This window comes from Cydia splendana, chromosome 1 (assembly GCF_910591565.1).
Source record: "Cydia splendana chromosome 1, ilCydSple1.2, whole genome shotgun sequence".
NCBI classification, from domain to species: domain Eukaryota; kingdom Metazoa; phylum Arthropoda; class Insecta; order Lepidoptera; family Tortricidae; genus Cydia; species Cydia splendana.
This window is the reverse complement of record NC_085960.1, coordinates 19,151,320-19,172,730: the sequence shown is the minus strand read 5'-3', so window position 1 is coordinate 19,172,730 and position 21,411 is coordinate 19,151,320. Positions and strand designations below refer to the sequence as shown.

Genomic DNA, 21,411 nt, shown 5'->3' with positions numbered 1-21,411 from the left:
TGCACTGATCGGTGCTTATACCGGGTGTGGCCTGTAACACGAGCAAAGAATTAAAGCATAGATTGTACTCCTCAAACGGTGACACTTTAGTTCAACAACTTTTAAAAATTATGAAGTATTTAGAATCCCTATTTTTCATACAAAATAAATATTATCTTCAATGGACGCCATCGCCACGCCATATCATTGTGATTGACGTTGCTTGTCACGCCTGAAACATAACAAAATTCGCAATACATTGCGTCTTAGAATAAACTTTAAAGTGTATTAAAAATCAAACCACAAGTTATTTTTAAAAGTTGCTGAACAAATGTTGGTCAGTATGAGGAGCACAGCCTACAGTTTAATTTTTTGCTCATATTACAGGCCACACCCGGTATATATAGACGGTCAAGCAAATCTTGTCAGTAAAAAAAGGCGCGAAATTCAAATTTTCTATGGGACGATATCCCTTTGCGCCTACATTTTTCAAATTTGCCGCCTATTACTACTGACAAGATTTGCTTGACCAAGTATATATATGAAAGGTTAATGCTTTGATACGAGGCGTATCCAGATGGTCGTGAGACCCTTGGCCACTCAGAATCAAAAACAGTCGAAATTAAATTCTTCTGTTTTTCATATATTTATATACATAACTTCTTTATTATTTAATTAATTTATTATTTACGTCTAGTATAACACTTGGCATTGATACTGGTATTTGCGTTATCTAAATGCCGATCTTTTATCATACTTACGGAAAATCGATTGTTCTATCCGAGAAACGCTCCCGGCAGTCTCTCAGCAGCAGCAGCTCTCGGCCAGATATTTCAATCATAATTTTCCGAGATAGGATGATCTCACGTACTAATTCATCGCGTGGCGGGGTCGATTAGAGGGCTCTTAGGCTCTTCATAGTAAAACCACAAGCTTAAGAGGGGGCGTAAAGCCAGGAAATTAGAAGGATACAAAACATGCGCGAAACATGAGACGGAAGATATGACCACGAAGAGGGTTTTGACCTTTATTTCAATAACTTTGAAAATTAATTATTGTTTATCACTAGCTATTTTATGCTACTATTTTATACAGCTATGGAATACAGGGTAATGATCTAATGATAATAATAAATGAACATTAATAAATAAATGAAAATTAGACATCTAGCCAATTTTAACCTTTTATTTAAGGTTTCGGTTGGAGTCTGCCCTTGCAAATATTATCTAGTTGCCGTGTAATTTTTTAATGGCATTTAACCTTAAACGGGTTAAAGTTCAATATAAAATTCTGCGTTAAAGTTCAATTTTAGATTAGCCCCCTCTTCATACATATAGCTCTTGTGTTAATGAATAATCATAGATCTTAATCAAACTGCTATTAGAATTAAAACTTAACACATCCAGTGCCAGCGCGAGCTACGCGCTACGAGCGTAGCCGATAACACGAGAAGCGGCTACGAACAGAGAACCCCATCTAGCGGGTCGCTAGCAGCGAATGTGTTTAAATCATTGACATAGTTATCTAGCGACTAGCCTTACCGGGCAATAATAATGAGGCATGACAGGCAGTACAGCGGTGTGATACCGCTATAATGCGATTGGTTGATGAGTTCGCATCACGCGCGCGATTGGTTGACGAGTTCGCATCACGCGAGCTATTGGTCGCAACTAGTTGCGTTAGACTGCACGATTGGCTGGAATTCGTGAGTGACACCGCTGAACTAGTACCATTTTTAGCGCCCGTAAGGCCAGTCCTTAGATATATACGTCAATGGTTTAAATAATAGGCACTCAGCTTGCGCTCAAATCATGATCTGGAGCGGAGTGGAGTGAAAGGGCAAAAATGGAGTTCACAGGAATCCAAAAACTCTACTTGCGCCAAAATCAGACACTTACTGGATTCGCAATATCCTCCAACACATTCTACTAAATTGGTCACGCGTGAGGCGGAGTGAGAAACGTTACCCGCTCAATCCTCATTCAATTTGAGCGTTAGATAAAATACCCGGTTGTCGATAGTGTTTATTCGGTTCAGCGTAGATTAGGGCAACCACAAGCTCGTGGCGAGGGACTTACCGGCGATGTTGATTAATTATCGCTCCGCACTGACCGCACGGGTCGTCATACTGTACTTATACCTAAATATTTAAGTAGATACACGGGTTACTTAAACTATGAGACATGTTTATATCTACGCTAATCGACTTTTGTTCATTTTGGTAATTATTTATTTAATTAAAACACTGAGTAAAAGTTAACACAGTCTTTAATCGACGCCATGTCAAGTGCTAGTCTGTGTTGCCACAGATCCTATAATCTAGCTTAAGGATATGTTCATGTAGATCCATAAACATCCCCCCTCTTTTATTAATATAAAAAAATAACAATTTAAAAGTTTAATCCTATAATTAACTTACAGATCTAATTTCTCAGGCACCTTGACTATCCTGCCACTTCTGGTTTTTAATGCTTGAGGAGCATTTATAACAGGAACATTACCAGAAGCAGAAATGCCAGCCAAATTAGCGTTATTTAACAAATCTTCAACATTATTAGGAGTATCACTCAAAGTTTCGACATTAGGGGAAGTGCCTGTTGTTACATTGTTATTATTATGTATATTCCTACCACTACTACAACTAACAGCTGGTGCAAGGGTACCTGTTGTAATACCGAAATCATCAACCATATTCCCGTAATTTCTAATTTTAGGCTTATCATTTACATATTTTCTATTTCTACGAAAGAGTCTGCCACTATCATCTGCCAACAAATATGAGCGGGGCTCATCACAACGCTTAAGGACCCTGCCTGGAACCCATGGAGAATCAATACTTTTTTTAAACATCACATTTTGGTTAGGGTTAAGGTTTGACAGAGACTTAGTATTCTTATTATAATATTGTTTTACAGAGTCATGATATTGCTCATATTTTTGTTTATCAATAGTTACTACTTTAGGTTTAAGACAGTTCAGAGATACAGGTATAAGTGAGTTTAAATTTCTTGAGTACATTAACTGAGCAGGTGAGGGCTGATATGGCTTTTCTGTATTTCTATAATTTAACAGACCAAGGTAAGGGTCTGAGCCATCTTCCTTACATTTTTTTAAAATAGATTTAAATATTTTAACTCCACTTTCACTCATTCCGTTTGATTGTGAGTGCTTGGGACTTGTCTCAATGTGCGTAAATTTATAATCTAAAGCAAATTGCTTAAATTTATCAGATGTAAATTGAGTTCCACAATCTGTTACAATGTATGATGGGATACCATGCCTTGCAAATATTGATTTACAGTGAGTAATTACACAATCACTAGTCAATTTATCTAATTTACACACCTCAATGAATTTAGAGTAATAAATGTAATAATCTATCATTACTAAGTAATTATTTTCATTAAATTGACAAATGTCCATACCTATTTTATACCATGGTAAAAACTCAATGTTATGGTTTATCAACGGTTCTTTCTGATTGTTAGGCATAAACTTTGCACATGGTATACAGCTGGTTACATAACAGTCTAAGTCTTTGTTAATATCTGGCCAAAAAACACAAGAACGTGCCCTAGTTTTACACGTACTTAAACCTACATGTCCTTCATGTATTTTTTGCATCATGTATTGCTGTAATGTGCTCGGAATAACTACAAGATTGCTTTTTAAGATTATACCATCTAAAATGGCTAGTTCATCCCGAAAGGTCCAGTACTGTTTTACATTTGCATTTAGATCATGACAATTTTTTGGCCATCCATTCTCAATAAACGATTTTACAATACATAACACACTATCATTTTTTGTTTCCTCTTGTATTTTCTTTAGCCAGACATTTGAGATTGGCAAACTTTCTCTAAGTAATTTTACATGCATTACAATATTGTTATTAAGTTCCTGGAATTTACTCTCAGTTTCTTTTTTATTACAACTTCGAGAAAGTGTGTCAGCAATATACATTTCACGACCTGGTTTGTATTTTACATCCAAATTATAACCTTGAACTGCTAGCATCATACGCTGTAACCTGGCAGGAACTTTGTACAAAGGTTTCTTAAAGAGTGATTCAAGAGGTTTGTGGTCAGTTTCAACAAACACTTTACGGCCATATACATACTGATGCATTTTAACACACCCATAGACCACAGCTAACATCTCCTTTTCCAGTTGACAGTAATTTTGTTCTGTTGAAGTTAGGCTACGAGACCCAAATGCTACAGGTTTTTCATTTTGCAAAATGACAGCTCCAAGGGCTGTAGACGAGCTGTCAACTGACAAAGTAATGTTTTGGTTTGTATTAAAGTAGGTTAAACATGGACTGTTACATATAGCATGTTTCAACTTATTAAAAGAATCTTCTTGGTTGCTTTCCCAACGGAACACATTGCCCTCTTTCATTAGTTCCCTTAGAGGTTGATTAATGTCAGAGTACCTGGGTATGAATCTTGATAGGTAATTACACATACCGAGAAACCTTTCAAGATCTTTCTTGCATTTTGGAGTTTCCATTCTCATAACTGCCTCCACTTTAGATGGGTCTGGGGTCACACCTTGCGGGGTAAATTTATGCCCTATATACAACAGTTCTTCAACAAAAAAATTGCATTTACTTTCATTGAATTTGATACCATTATCCGATGCTATTTTAAGAACTTTATTTAATCTCTCATTTAATTCTTTAATACCAGAAGCCCATACACAAATATCATCAATGTATGTGCTAACTCCCTCTATATTTTCAAACATTTGGGCAATTGTTCTACCAAACTCCTCAGGCGCAGCAGAAATTCCAAATGGCATTCTTAAATATTTGTACCGGCCAAATGGAGTTTGGAATGTGCATAAATCTGAACTTGCCTCATCCAATTTTTGCATCCAAAAACCATTTGATGCATCTAACACCGCAAATACTTTAGCGCCTTGCATTTTGCTTTTAATTTCATCCAATGTATGCAATTGAAATTTAGGCTGAATAATAAATTTATTTAATGCTCTTGGATCGAGGCAAATGCGCAATTTATTATTTGGTTTTCTGACTACAACTAAGCTATTGACCCATTTAGTTGGCTTGGTTACCTTCTGTATTACTCCCATCTGCTCCATTCTTGCCAGTTCTTCTTTTAGTTCAGACAGTAATGAGAATGGAACTCTCCGTGCAGCCTGCACCACAGGCACTGCGTCCTCACAAAGTTTCAGTTCTACTGTGTCGGGAAGGCATCCAAGACCACCATCAAACAGCTCACTGAAATTATTTTTTAAGTTTTTTATTAGATTAGGAATTTTATTATCAATTTCAATACTATGAACATTGACCAGTTGCTTATTAACCATGATGAAACCATATTTTAAGCATGTTTTACAGCCTAACAAAGTAGGGACGTCACCTTCAAGAATTACAAATTCCACCATGTAAGTGTTTTTGTTAGGATGTCTAATCATTAATTTACACTCACCATGAACACTCACACGTTTCTTGTCCAACTGTACTATTTTCTTTTTGCTCATTTTAATTAGTTCTTTGGGAATTGATAACTTTTTACATACCTCTGTACCCATAATGTTGCATCCCGCACCTGTGTCCAACTTCATAAGAGTTGGTTGTCCATTAACAAAAAATGTTTGGGTAATTTCATCTCCCGATAAATCTATGTCTATGTCAGCCACTCCGATGAAGAAGTGGTCGCTCATGTCCTCAACCTCTTCTACTTGATCCGACTCCTCTTGTACAATATGCACTTTCTTTTTCATGCACATAGTTGTGAAGTGATTGACTTTGTTACAATTATAGCATGTCTTCCCATAAGCAGGACACTTGTTGATACCGTGAGATTTACCGCAGTTTCTACAATTTTTTATTGTTTTTAAAGAATTTTGATTGTTGGTAGGCTTACGAACAAACAGAACCTCCGCCTCCGGTTCCTTATTTAAATTTTGTTGTTGTACATGTAACCTCGAAGCTTCAGCATTTTTCAGGTACTTAGTCACGTATTCCAATGTCAGTTTGGTGTCCTCTTCCGAAATTAATTTTGTTTTTAGCATGTCGTATTGCCTGTCAAGCCCGGAAATGATTTTACTCGGAATCAGTTTATCTTCCAAGTCGCTCAGCTCACATTGTTTTCCAAGATTAATTACTTTTGTAAAATAGTCTTCCAACCTCTCCCCGCCATTTTGTTTTATAGCAAAGAATTCATGACGCAAAATTGTCAAATTTTTTCTTGGAGAGAAATGGTTTTTGAATTTCTCAAGTACTTGGTCAAACGTATCACTTTCTTCTATTGAAAACGTGTTGTAGATCTCAATTCCTTTTGTTCCTATTAAATTTAGCAGTATTGCAATTTTTCTTTTCTCCTTGGCCTTGTCTAATTCGTTAGCTTCCATATGAATTTTCAGCCTCTGGCTCCATATTTTGAAATTTTCGGCCAGATTTCCTTCATAGTTCATGGGCGGCACTACGCCTGACACCATGTTCATTTTGGTAATTATTTATTTAATTAAAACACTGAGTAAAAGTTAACACAGTCTTTAATCGACGCCATGTCAAGTGCTAGTCTGTGTTGCCACAGATCCTATAATCTAGCTTAAGGATATGTTCATGTAGATCCATAAACAACTTTTTTATTTTTTTTAGCTATTTAACCGTGTTATGAAGTTATATTCCGATAATATCGTTACTACTCGTACGAGGTTTTAACTCCCCTCCTCCGGCTCCGGCTTTTCGGTGAAGGAAAACATCGTGAGGAAACCGGGCTAAACTCAATAAGGCCTAGTTTCCCCTCTGGGTTGGAAGGTCAGATGGCAGTTACTTCCGTAAAAACTAGTGCCTACGTCAATTCTTGGGATTAGTTGTCAAGCGGACCCCAGGCTCCCATGAGCCGTGGCAAAATGCCGGGATAACGCGAGGAAGAAGGAGACTCGTACGAGGTTTCAACTCAAACGGTCATCTATTCGTTACGCTACGGCTACGATGTAGCGCTACGAAATAAGTTTTACAGTTACGCGGGCTACAATGATTAATTGATTACCATCATCATAAGTTTTTATTAAATAATGTTGAGTATTTTTCTCTTATTCTAATCTCATTAGATGCGATATATTGATTCCATTCAACGACGAGAAATGTATGATCAATCTAAACTAATCAATCTAATAGTTAAGTACATTTGATTCTATTGTCGGTTAGGTTTATCTAATTCATCATTTTTCATCATTTCAGCCTATATACGTCCCACTGCTGGGCACAGGCCTCCTCTCATGCGCGAGAGGGCTTGGGCTATAAGTCCCCACGCTAGCCCAATGCGGATTGGGGACTTCACATACACCTTTGAATTTCTTCGCAGATGTATGCAGGTTTCCTCACGATGTTTTCCTTCACCGAAAAGCTAGTGGTAAATATCAAATGATATTTCGTACATAAGTTCCGAAAAACTCATTGGTACGAGCCAGGATTTGAACCCGCGACCTCCGGATTGAAAGTCGGACGTCATATCCACTCGGCCACCACCGCTTTAGGTTTATCTAATTATACTTACAAAATAAAGTAGGCCTATCGCAACTGGCTGGCGAAATATCTCGGAGACTGAATCAAATTGTTCGGCTGTGTTCATCGGCTTAATTAATCAAACTCTTCACACAAACGCGCTGTCTGTTTTATTAAGTATGTACCTACGTTTTAGTTGTTACGGTAAAACAGAACTCAAATTCCATTATAATAGGGTATTTTCCTACTAGTCAAATCAGTTTCTTTTTTAGAACTGTCAAAACGATTTGCTAATATGGAATTTATATGAAACATTACATCGTGACGTCACGGTCAACTCGCCTACTTTTTATACTATATCCGATTTATTAAATAGAACTTGTGTTTAAAAATAACTTAGTGTTTTTCTAATAATTATCTGGTGCTTTATTTCATGCATGGTGTAAAATAATTTATTTTAAATACAGTATAATAAAATAAAATTAATGTTACTTACTTCGTTCGTTACCTCCTTACATTTTCACATTTATTTTATTTGGGTTGTGCATTTGAATAAGTAGACTGACTTATTTAATTAGGACTCTAACCTCTTCCTATGTGTATTTAAATTGAATATAAGTGCCAAGCTTTCAAAATTAATAAAATGAAGACTCATTTATTGGCCGGCAGGATTAGTCCTAGAGTAAACCCCTGACACATACAGCCTCGTCGCTGACGACAACCGGAAGTTGATTAGAAAATCAGTTAACAATGTTTTATTCGAATGACACTAAACTTACGACTGTTATAGGTAGTGGAGCAGTGGAGCGGATAGTATTTTTGTGTTGCAGACTTATCTTGGTCTAACTCTATAAATGATATCATATTTTTCAAATTCAGTACTATAATAAATAGTACTTAATTGTTATAGTGTCATGCCCGGCGCCGCTCAAGAACCGCGACTTCGTGCTGCAGCGGTCCTGGCTGGACACGGGCGAGGAGAAGCTGATTCTCAATCACTCGGTCTTCCACAAGGACTACCCACCCAGGAAAGGATATGTCAGGTGAGCTATTGGAAATTCTATTCTATACACAGTCTCTTGATTTTTTAAGCTCGATGCTTGCTGAGGGAATGCGAATGAAACGAATGATCTCAGTAAGTAAGTAATATACCGTAAGACCGGTTGTTTGACGCTTCTTGTAACTATCTAGTTTTGCGATGGAACTATAGGACCTGGGGGCCTACTCAAGAGGACAATAGTACATCAACAAACAAAACAAGTAAGTAAACAAATAAAATGTACAGGTCACGTGACTATTTGCATACTTACATTATTAAATTTAAGTTTCAATTGGCGTTTCTTATCAACGATTGTCATCTTGGCTAGGCCCCCAATATATGTTCCCATCCGCCGGTCAAGGTTCAGATATACATATACATCAGCCATGTCGCTTGTTGGTAGGTATGAGGGAAACGAGGCCTAGAGTCGGGAAATCTAAAATGTAATCTGTAATCCATATTGGTTAGAAGAATGACTGCGCGGATTAAAAAAATGCCTTTTGCCCTTCGTAGATTGGCGTGACCAACATAAGCGTAGTAGTTATGGTGTAACTTTTTATATTATTTCCCTAGTGACTATCTGTTAACCAAATACGCACACACTTTCACAGTCGGTATTATACACAAATGCACACATTTTTCCTTTTTCTGTTACCTATTATAAGCTTTTTAGTTTCAGTCCAGAAAATTAAGTTTGACCTACTTACCTATTTCTGAAAGCTGAAAGTTAGCATACCTACGTGACTTATATTCTATAATCAAGCTGAATGGATAAATTGTACCTATTAATAATAAAAATAACTTTCCTTAGCATCATATTATGTTTAATTTCGTTTTAATTTTGGGCCTGTTTAGTTTGAAAGTACGGTATTTTAACATTTCTTTGTGCGTACTTAAATATATATGAAGAGACGAGGCGTGATGCCGCCCTGTTTGAATAAATTTGTTATTACCTACTTATTAACTGACTGACTTTCGTCGACGAATATGAAAGTTCCAGAGGACTTTCGGATGAGTTATTAGGCATTTGAGGAGTGGGAAGTCATGAATTAAATCGAATTACGAGTAATAACTTTGTGTACGTATTGCCTTTAAAAATGTTTTGCGAGCATTGAGATCATTTGAATTGTTTATGGGACTGAAATTATAAAATACCTATTTGTTTTTGTTATAAAAGAGCTATTGTGTTTCCGTTAATTAAGTTAGTAAAAATGGATAAAAGAGTATGTATCCTATCTAAATGAAACTTCGATTTTTTAAATACATATCTACATATATTTTATGGGTTTTGGCAGACCAGATGGAAGGACTGTGTGTGTGTGATAAATATAAGGCAAAAGCGTTCAGAATTGATGACAGACAATTAAGGAGAAGATTTGTATCGACTTCATGTATTTAAAATTGTAAATCGTTACAGGAGGTCTTTGGAGGTTTAGTATAAATACTGGAAGGCACTTTAGTTTGTCAACATCTTGTTTATTTATTTAATTATATTCACAACATATGACTTATCATTACGGCTGGTGGAAGTAGAGTAATTTGACATTCTCGAGTTTGACTTTAAACATACTTCAAACTTGAGCTTCTATATTCAAATTAAATGTGTCAAGCCAGTGTCGATTGGGATATACACCCTCTACATACCAACACACCCCCTCAATCGACTCTGCTTGAAGCATTACTTTACAGCGTTATTCTTTAGTCAAGACAATATTCCAACAAATAATTTCAAATACAAAAACCAGAAAAAACATAACCCATCCTGTATATTTCCCTCATTTTACATACATTTAATCCCCATTCAACAAATGAATTCAAGTAAATTCCCATTCAATAAGTACTCAAGAATTCCTCCACTAGATACGTCACCACTAATCATCTATAATAAACGTTTTATTCTCCCACTCGACTCATCAACATTAATCATATATTAAAAGCTCTATTCTTCTACTCGACTCTTCAACACTAATCGTATATATAATAAATGCTCTATCCTTCCACTCGACTCTTCAACATTAAACATATATATAATAAATCTTTTATTCACTGACTCAACTCTTCAACATCACTAAATATAATAAATCTTTTATTCACCGACTCAACTCTTCAACATCACTAATAAAATAAATCTTTTAACAATTCTAATATAAATTATAAAATATTAAAATACAGACTTAGAAACAAAAACTCAAGGATATTTTTCAGAAACCATGTAAAATGTACCTATTAAAGTGAATATAACTCTTCTTCGATGATGGATGAGGTTAAATAATGATTCAGTTACACTTACTACACTTACACCCCCTTAAATGAATCATTATTAAGCACCCCCTCAATTTTGAATACACTTTGTTTCTAGGATCCGCGATCCTCAAGTTTTCTTTTAGTAAGTACATATTTATGTATTATAATATAAAAGTTTTCACACCCTTTAAAAAAAAACTTACATGCTACGATATACTATAAAAGAAAAACCCCGACATTTATTCGAAATAATTATTAACGTTCACTTTTGCCCGCACTTATACTACATTGTCTACACTCAATACCTCACATTATCACTAAAACACTAATCTTCGTTGACATTTTTCAAATTCATTTCTTTCAACTTCATTTGTTTCATCTTCATTTGTTTCAACTTCATTTGTTTCACCTTCATTTGTTTCACCTTCATTTGTTTCATCTTCATTTGTTTCGTCTTCACTTGTTTCACTACTCAATCTTCTCAAATGAATATCGCCTTCTCGAACACTCTCCATATTTCTACTTCTCACTCTTTTTCTTAACATTTCACCTTCTCGAACTTCATTATTGTTGACTCTACCACCTTGATTTTCTTCCTGTCTATTAACTTCTTTATTTTGTGTTGTGCCAGGTCGAGTAGGGTGAAGTAGATTTCAATTTATTTAAACTGTCCATGTTGTCCATGTTTTAAAATTACGTACGGTTTGTTTCAACGTCAGTCTGGTTGCTAGCCTTATTTAGTAAACAACTCCGTTGCTAGGCTTATCTTCTCAAATATTTTTGTACGAAAGCTGAATCGTTTCCCTGAAAACACTATAAACACTAACTTTTAGTTTATTTTTAGGGACCCATAACCTGTAAATCGTTACAGGAGGTCTTTGGAGGTTTATGTAAAAATACTGGAAGGCCCTTTAGTTTGTCAACATCTTGTTTATTTATTTAATTATATTCACAACATATGACTTATCATTACGGCTGATGGAAGTAGAGTAATTTGACATTCTCAAGTTTGACTTTAAACATACTTCAAACTTGAGCTTCTATATTCAAATTAAATGTGTCAAGCCAGTGTCGATTGGATACATACCCTCTACATACCAACAAAAATTTTAAGTTAAATAATGTAAAGGCGCCTATTACCGGGGGTGTCAAATTTGGCGCCCATTTTACACAAACGAATTTTATGGAGTCGAAGACTCCACTCGAAAACTTTCTAAATACCACGGTAATAAGCGCCTTTACAAAAGACGTTTTTGTTTGAAGAAACGTCACTTTTGACACTGACATATCTGATCTATGTCGTATCCTTAGCAAATATTGGACGTATCTTAAATTTCGAATCAGGCCGTTAAAGTGTCACTACGCCCCCGTATCTATGCTACGCTTGACTGAACATACTCAACAGCTTGTAACGACACGTTACATGCATCAGATGCATCGCAACGAGCGTCCGGGCTCCGGAACTTGCACCAATTTCCGTTCCGTTCCGGACTCGCTACGCTAAGTGCTGGCTGCGTCGTGATGCTGAAGTTACACCCGTCACCCGTTTCTTACGTGCTTGATGCGTACGTCATATCTAAACATGCTAAAGTAAATTTATTTTTAAATCAGTCGGTTACAGCCTGTCCGTGACTCCGCGTTGTTGTAGAGTTCGTTATATTCAAGAGTTTATGTGAATCTGGGGGCACGGCAGTGCCCCCGCTAAGTCGAGCAAAACAAAGAGACACGGCCGTACCATCCTTTTCTCGAAGCCCCAACTAGCAAAATAGTCGTATAAGAATTGATTTACTCAGCCTGTAATCGTATAACAGCCGAGTTACGGTTGTTGAAACACCAATATATCGTATAATAGCGGTTAACTCGACTATTTAGCAATTTTCGCTAATTAGTGCTATAATCATGTCGTATAAACGTTTATAGCACTATCTTTTAGCACTTTTATTCCACCTTTTAATAAATGCTGAGTTAGCGCTACTAAATCACTTTTATTCAGCATAATTGTTCTATTAAAATCATATAACAGCTATAGAATAGCTAATTGTCTGAATAAGGCGCTTTAATACAACTGTTACTCAATTCTCTTCTCTGTTGCTATAAAAGCTTATTAAAAGCAATCCAATAACCATTTGGCAACAATGCTGCTGTAACAGCGCGCTTATATCATAATTCGGGTAATGGGGTTCAAACCGCTGTTATAGGAGCTGAAGTGTATTTACAGGTTTTATTCAAAATGTATTCAGCTTAGAGTACTTTTAAAGAGTTTTGAACTACATTAACAGCACAAGTCAGCCATGTTGTCGTTTCAATATAGTCCGGTGGCCAACTGCATCAAACCCTACCTGATAAAAAAATAGAAAAATCCTACTCTGTAGGGGTAGCTGACTTTTAGTAGCATCAACTGCTCTTGGTCGGCCGCGGCTTAATTTGGCAAATTTTGCGCAAATGGCAAAATAGTGGCACAAAAATTCATCAAAAAAAACCCCATCGTATAATAGAATTGAGGACAGCAAAACAAAAGTGGTCAGCTACATCCTGTGTTGGCAGGTTCCTGTGTCCTACCGAATTTGTGGTACAACGTGACAGCTACAATTTACCTCATCGAAAAATAGAATGAAAAAAACTGATTGTAATACCTACATTAAATTTGTTGACGTATGTCTTGGTCGGTCTCACCTTAGCCTGGCAGCTTTTGCAGTCCGTCCGCATTAAAAAAAATGTCAATGGCAGCTATCCTACCATACAAGTGACATTCTATTTTTCGATGAGGTAAATTGTAGCTCACTTGGTACCACAAATTCGGTCGGACACAGGAACCAGCCAACACAGGATGTAGCTGACCACTTTTGTTTTTTGATGAATATTTGTACCACTTTTTTGCCACTTGCGCAAAATTTGCCAAGTTAAGCCACGGCCGTCCAAGAGCAGTTGAAGCTGCTAAAAGTCAGCTACCCCTACAGAGTAGGATTTTTCTATTTTTTTATCAGGTAGGGTTTCATGCAGTCGGCCACCGGACTATAAATCCATAAACATGGCGACATCATGTGCTATAAGTGTAGCAGTAAACGCAGTTACTCGACTTATAGTCGAATTAATGAGATATAAGAGAAACTAGATCGTGTAAGCAAATTTTTACTTATTTTAATTAATATTTTTTTATTGAAATTTAAGAAAATAGACGGCCCATGATTATATATGAACCAGTGCCTTTGGTTTTATCAATAAAGTATTTTTCGCGCTAGGTTTTACTGTATTACGTGTACTTACAGACAGTAAAAACTTATGTACACAATCACGGTAAAAATAAATGTCATGGATGACAGCAGTAAAAAAATACTTAAGTACCTTTTTGTTTTATTAGACACGTGAAGACGATTAGGCCTCAAACATAATAAAATAATTGTAATATAATCGCTTACCTGAGATCGTTTTTAGCACATATTAGTCGAATAAAAGCATTTACTGCACTCTTACACATTTAAAATGCCGAGTAAAAGCAATTCGGCTACTTTTACGAAACATTTTTGCTGAGAAAAAGCAGTGCGGCTGCTTTTATAGAACACTTTCACTGAGTAATAGTAAATTGCTAATGTTTATAGAACAAATAGTCGAATAAAAGCACTATCGTTGCTATTAAAACACTAGAAGCGCTTTTATCCACTTTTACTCAACTCTTGCAGCATCGATTTGCTTCTTATACAGCGCTTACTCGATTTTTATAACACTTTTAGTCTGTATAAGTGCGCCTTTTCGCGTTGAGTAAACGCTTACAGGACTTTTATTCGACTGTTTTTACACCTTTTATAGCACCAAAAAGCGAAAATAAAAACGTGCTCTCAACTTTTATAGCACATAGATTTGCTAGTTGGGGCGATTCAGGCCATTTTCGACGTCCTGTAATTTTGTGCTGGCTGAAGCTAGAACCCTAAATTTTCAGTGACATATAGGGCTTAACATGTTTTAGATATATTCTCAAAAACATTAAATCTGAACTTGTAGTTTAAGGATTATTGTACGTCAAAGTTCCTTAGTTTCGACACTGACACACTCACTCACTCATTCACTCATTCACTCACCTACGATCATCATAATTCTAAGGCACTTCTAGCATACCCACAAGCTTCAATAGTTTTCAGCTTATCAAGCCATAACCTAAAAGGGTCAAACAGATGTCTGTGTTATGTCTTTCCTGTAGACATACACAAGAGTTAAGGGCTATAAAGGTTAATTTTCTTATTTAACCCTTATCCACGTGAAAAGGTCCTCCTTTTATTTAGAGAACTATGATTAAATCATTGCTTAAATGCCCACAAGCTGTTAACTATTGCCCACAGGAGAGAAAAATGTGCTGTTCGCGATAACACACTAGTTTTCTCTCCTGTGGGCAATAGTTAACAGCTTGTGGGCATGTAAGTAATGATTTTATCATAGTTCTTTAAATAAAAGGAGGACCTTTTCACGTGGATAAGGGTTAAATAAGAAAATTAACCTTTATAGCCCTTAACTCTTGTGTATGTCTACAGGAAAGACATAACACAGTGATCTGTTTGACCGAAAAATATTGCAATATCAGTCACGTTTTAAAGATCTAAGAACTGCATAAGTAAGTTTGTAATTCCATATAAATATATGCTATTACAAAGTTACTGTTGTACAGTTCCTACAAATAGTAAGTAAAGTAAAGGTACACTACGATTTATGTACGATGTGAGTATGAATAAAGATGTGTTTAGTTATGATATGTGTATACATAGTATGGGTATGAGTACCTAAAAAGAAGGACTGCATGGGCGACGATGACCGCTTCCCATCAGGCGGCTCGTCTGCTCGTTTGCTGACTATTACATAAAAAAAAAGTGCAAGTCTCGCAACGCTACCACTACAAAAAAGTTTTGAGGTGTAATGCTAATGTGAAACCAAGTCGGTTATTTTAATCAGTGCCAGGGGGTGTTAAAACCGTATCAATAAGATATCTTTGATTTGTAATACATATAATGACTTCGCAATCGCACATAATGCTTTACTCGTACCGTACTCGTAAATATGTGTAATGCTCAAACTGCAATTAGCGCTATATTAGTGTTATGTTCAATTAGAATTATTTTTAATAGGTGACGATGATCCTTATGTCATTATGCAGCCGTGTGATGGCCAAGTCATTATACGTATTACAAATTAAAGATATCTTATTGATATGGTTTTAACACCCGGCACTGATTAACATAACCGACTTGGTTTCACATTAGCATTACATCTCAAAACTTTTTTGTAGTAGAAGCGTTGCGAGACTTGCACCTTTTTACATGTAATGTTTTTGATGGGATTATTTATTTACTACAGATAATGAACAATGAATTCTTACTTAAGTGTCCGAACGCGTACTCGTTTCAAAGGATAGGTACATAACATAGATAGCAGCGCCTCCTGCAGTTAACGGGTCCGGTCCGGGGTAATCTCTGATTTATTCCACTCGACGCCTGCCCGGTCATTAGTATATTTGTCCGCTGATAAGATACCGTGTGCGTCAATCCGCAGCGACCTCGCAAACACTAAAAGGATACCTATATTGCTAGTTTAATTTCATATTTTAGCAGTAGGTATGCCACTCTTATTTCATCGATGTTTGTTTGAATGGTAGATAAATAATGGCTTATATCTGATCTACGAGAAAAATAAGCGAAACATGTTTTGAAGTTGATTAAGTACTTACCTATCGATTTATATGTGTTTATGTCATCTTAAGTCCTACACTCGTAACGTATAGTAAACTCTTAAACGGGGTTTTAACAAATTTAACGGAATTTATAATACGAGGACTCACGATGATTTAAGTGTAAGATGTTCTATTGCAAGAAAAATTAGTTTAATCGATTTTTCACAAACTTGCAGAAAACAAACGATCGACACATCTCGGTCAATAAAATATTTATTTAATGAGTAATTTAAAAAATCTGCTGGCCTCTGTCACTGCACTGGAGAGCTTGGTCAAATTTTCTTTGGTAAGTATATGACATTTATTTCAGTTTATAATTTAAAAAATTGAAGAGCAGATTCCTCATAATAACAAATTCCAACGCTCTTATCGCCCCCTATTCTGCTTCTCGTCCTTCATTGGCTGCTAATACCGCGTACCGGGAGTAGAAACGACTCAATTGAAAAACCAAAAGAGGAGTGCCAAGTGTGTCATTTAGAACGCCAAGTCAAAATAGCTGGCGTAATGTCTCTAACCACTCTGCATGAATGAGCTTGAGATTTCTCACGCGTACCTATGTAAATTAAACCGGCCAAGTGCGAGTCGGACTCGCGTTCCAAGGGTTCCGTATATTACACAATTTTTAACAATCAGTGCCGGATTAAGATATTTTGATGCCCTAAGCATTTCTAGGGGCCCCCGTCTCCCTAGGGTCATCAAGATTACATTGATTATTTGGTAAATTGAGAGAAGTTCATTGCCGCATTACAGCTGAGAATGGAAATCAGTCACATCATTTTATCACGAAAATTGACAGTGCCGCAGCAGTAATGTTGCAACAGAGTACCTAATGCTGTTGCAGTCGCCACCCGAATGTCACCTTTATCATAGCGTAGAAAGTAATAGAAATGCGAGCGAAGCGAGCGCGGAAATTTTTCGATATAAAAACGCAATATGATAGACAGTTGTAAATTTTTACTTTTAGTATGGAAATCAGTCACATCATTTTATCACGGAAGTTGACAGTACTGCAGCAGTAACGTTGCAACAGAGTAATGTTGCTGCAGTCGCCACCCGAATGTCACCTTTATCATACCTTATAAAGTAATTGAAAACGCGAGCGAAGCGAGCGCGAAAATTTTTCGATATAAAAACGCAATTTTAGTTTTAGTCCCAACCAGGCGCGAATCCAGGATTTCATACAGAGAAGGGATGGGACAGTTTTCTATCAGCCTAGCTTCGCATAGGGCTCGATATTTAAGGGTCTCAGCGAGGTTCTTTTCATGCATAAAATATGCAAGAAAGCAGAGAGCTTGGAATTGAATTGGCGAAGTGTGAGAAAGGCAGTAGGCCCAGCTGCGAAAGAGGAAAGCTTGGATTTGGATCCACGCCCAAGTGTAATTAAGGCAGAAGATCAACTTTGCCGTAAGGCAGAAGGCCTCGCATAAGACCTAACGCCGAACCGCAAAAGAGTGGGTTGAAATCGAATCTATGCATGTAATCACGACTCTTCTACTGCTACCGATTGTTTCCCAAAGAATTACGCGCCATTATTTTTGCAAATTAGCTTTTGGACAGCTAAAAAAATCGTGTGGTAAAAACGATGTGTCTGTCCCTAATTTTAAAATTTGTTCACCTTTTTCAACCTGGCATTTTGGTGCCCTCCCTGAACGTGGTGCCGTAAGCACGTGCTTGTTTTGCTTATTGGTTACAAAGTCTTTATTAATTCAACCATTAAAGTCGACGAGTACAAAAAACTTTAAGCTAGCTCTCAATTTAACATTTTTTTTAAACATTATTTTTAATTTGACCTTACAATTACTCGTAAGTAGGTAAGACCGTTAAATATTTAAAATGATTATCTTATCAGAAAATGATCACCAATTACTCTAAGAAAACTACTACTCTAAGTAATCCGGCACTGTTAACAATGTATTTTTTATGTGAAACGTGAGTGAAATCTCTTTAAAAAATCCGTAGGGGTCGGATTAAAAACTGTAATTAAGTCCGACTCACGCTTGACTGTACATTTCTAATAGGTTTTCCTGTCATCTATAGGTATAGACCTATTTTATGTATTTTTTTCAAAATTTTAGACGTAGTAGTTTCGGAGATAAGGGGGGGGGGGGAGGGGGGAATGGTCATTTTTTGCCTATTTTCTTGAATAACTTCTAAACTGTTGATTCGAAAATTATAAAAAAAATATATTTGAAATCCTTACAATAAGCTCTTTCATTTGATATGTAACATGATATAGTTTGAAAAAATTTTTTTTTCATTTTTTCATTTACCCCCCAAAAGTGGCCCCCATGTTTAAAATTCATTTGTTTACGTTACATGTCCGTATTCGGGTCACAAACTTACATATGTGTACCAAATTTCAACTTGATTGGTCCAGTAGTTCCGGAGAAAATCGGCTGTGACAGACGGACAGACAGACAGACAGACGCACGAGTGATCCTATAAGGGTTCCGTTTTTTCCTTTTGAGGTACGGAACCCTAAAACGAGTGAATTTTCGTTTTCGAATAAGATTTAATTAGATTTGTAGGAACATATATACTGAAAACAATCAGATATCCTTTGTTGTTGCCAGCTCGCTGTGTTTTTAATTAATTTAATATAAAAGAAACTCGTTCACGTTTTAGACAATCTTTTCATTCTAATATTAGCCTGTTTATATGGGAGAGTAATAGTTTTAGATATTCTTTCGATATCCACAAAGGTATTAAATAGTGTTCAGATAGTTTAAAGTGTTTTTAGCATTTATAACGTTCAATCTCAGTTTTTATAGATACGATGTAAGGATACGTAGAATGTGCCCTTCTTGAACAAAATGTAACTTGCAATTTAGACGTATCCAAGGCTTTTGGCGCGTTGATTGGACGCCTACGTCGTGCGATAAGTAATTCCGCATCTGGAAAGCTCGAGATGAAATAGCACAATTTCAGACATAAGATACTTTAGATTCAAACTTCAGTTCTGACTTAAAAAATACTTGTTTTTATATTTCTATTTAGAAATATTACTATTATGCTTTTAGCTCAGGTACGTAGGTAACGTCAATATGTGTTATTTATTTATGTACGCGTGCTTAGTAGTATGAAATTAATTGATTGTTAATTTTGGAGTCATGTCATGCCCTTAAGATAAGTACCTACCCACTTTTCTGTACAATTAGTATAGCGACGAGAGTTCTTAAGTTGGGGCATCGACCGTACATATTACCTACTGCGAGTTGATGCCAAGAATCCGATCTCTGTAAACCAATGTCAGTCATGTCAGAATTTTAACCATAATTTGCACTCATGAGGATAAAAAAAATTCTCGCTGTTTTTTAAGATCCTCCGAGCTGGTGTGGTGAAAAAAAACAAACTTGTGCCTAGATCGATGTATTATGCGAATATTACATGCCAGTCCCACGGGTGTGCCTTTGAAGGATTTCATCTACGTTAAGTGAGTCTTGCTAGGTAGGTACTGTTGCTACCGACTTGATTGAATTGAGGCTGCTAAATCTCAAAGGCTTCTGAGACTGCGTAGGTTTTGACGTGAAAAATGTTTAAAATTTATACTCAAGAGCAATGAAAATGGGTTACATATAGAGATCTCTATACAAACTCAATATTGGTTTTCATGGTGAGTGTACATTGATATTATACCTACATACTTGTAGGTACCATCACCGTCACTTAAACTTTGACCGTAACAATTGAAGACAATAATTAATTGTGGTGTATAATCGAACGAGCGAGCGAAGCGAAGCGAAGCGAAGCGAAGCGAAGTTCTTACATTCGACTTGGATCACGCGGCTGGCTAGCGGCACGTCCCGGCATTTCGATGTTTTTAAGCTGAACTGTCAGAAGATAGTTTGATACTCAAGAACTTAAGTAAATTTGTTCTAATTCAAATGAAATTGGGTAAACGTGTAGTTGAGGGCATTATATTTTAGTGATTAAATTAAGAGCAGGCTCGATCAAGGGATTATTGAGGTTGAAGAGCTTAGAAGGCCAAAAAGCTGTTTGTGAGAGGCCTAGCTATTCTGGTAATTTTATTTGCAAAAAACGTGGTCGAATTTAGTATCAAATGAAAGTGCTCGGTTTGCACTTTTATAATATCGTTTTTAAATTGTCCTTTTTGAAATAATTAGCAAGATAAAAATAAAATAATATAAACATAATATAGGTATTTGACATTTTACAGGAAATTTTTCGGCTTAGCACAGATACAGTTTATTTTAATCTCTATGATTTCTATGATGACTTAAATCCAGGGGAGGGACAGTCGTATATAAAGCACTTTATTCGAAAAAATAGCGACATCTATATTACTTAACGCTCAACTTTTTTTTAATATGGCTTCACTTAATTCGTCAGAACGCGTCTTAAAAGTCTTGTATCTAAGGAATGGATCAAACGAAAAAACATCTGTTAGAACAGATTTTATGGACCTCATTGCCATGGAGGCGATTGTCACAAAAAACAACTTTGTCAAATAAAACTCAAAATATTATAACACCCCATTTATTAAATATATTAATACGGGTCACTCACGGAAGTTTTGTTATTAAAACACCCCATTTATTGTCTGTACTACGACATAATTCAGATAAATAAAAATACTTTCAGTTTTAAAATGTTAAAAGAAACAAAGTTACGCCATCACAGTTGCTGAGAACTTTATTACCAAAAAATTTAGAAAAATTATGGCGGGTAGATTCACAACCTGCTGCGTGTAATTGTGTTTCGTGGTCAATTGTGTGTTACTCCAGCCGTGTATGATAGTAATTTATTTACATCAACAGTCAAGTTAAAAGTATCTAATCTGTTTTCGTGTATTCATAAATATCCTGAAGCCTTTCTTCAAAGTCAAAGTTTTTTACGTTCGCAACATACTTAGACGCTATTTATGCCTCTCCCCCCTGATATTGACGTTGATATTTCTGGTTAAGAATTACAGATGGCACTTCAAAATGGATGCAAAGT

General features: G+C 36.2%; 1 protein-coding gene across 2 annotated transcripts in view; it reads left to right on the top strand.

The window, feature by feature from the left end:
• The window catches only part of LOC134799688 (START domain-containing protein 10-like), a 47,105-nt gene that overhangs the window by 11,563 nt on the left and 14,131 nt on the right, over nt 1-21,411 (top strand). For both annotated transcript variants that reach the window (XM_063772151.1, XM_063772184.1), the window contains one exon: nt 8,370-8,502. In XM_063772151.1, the coding sequence (XP_063628221.1) occupies nt 8,370-8,502 (133 nt within the window). The remainder of the gene's footprint in view (nt 1-8,369; nt 8,503-21,411) is intronic.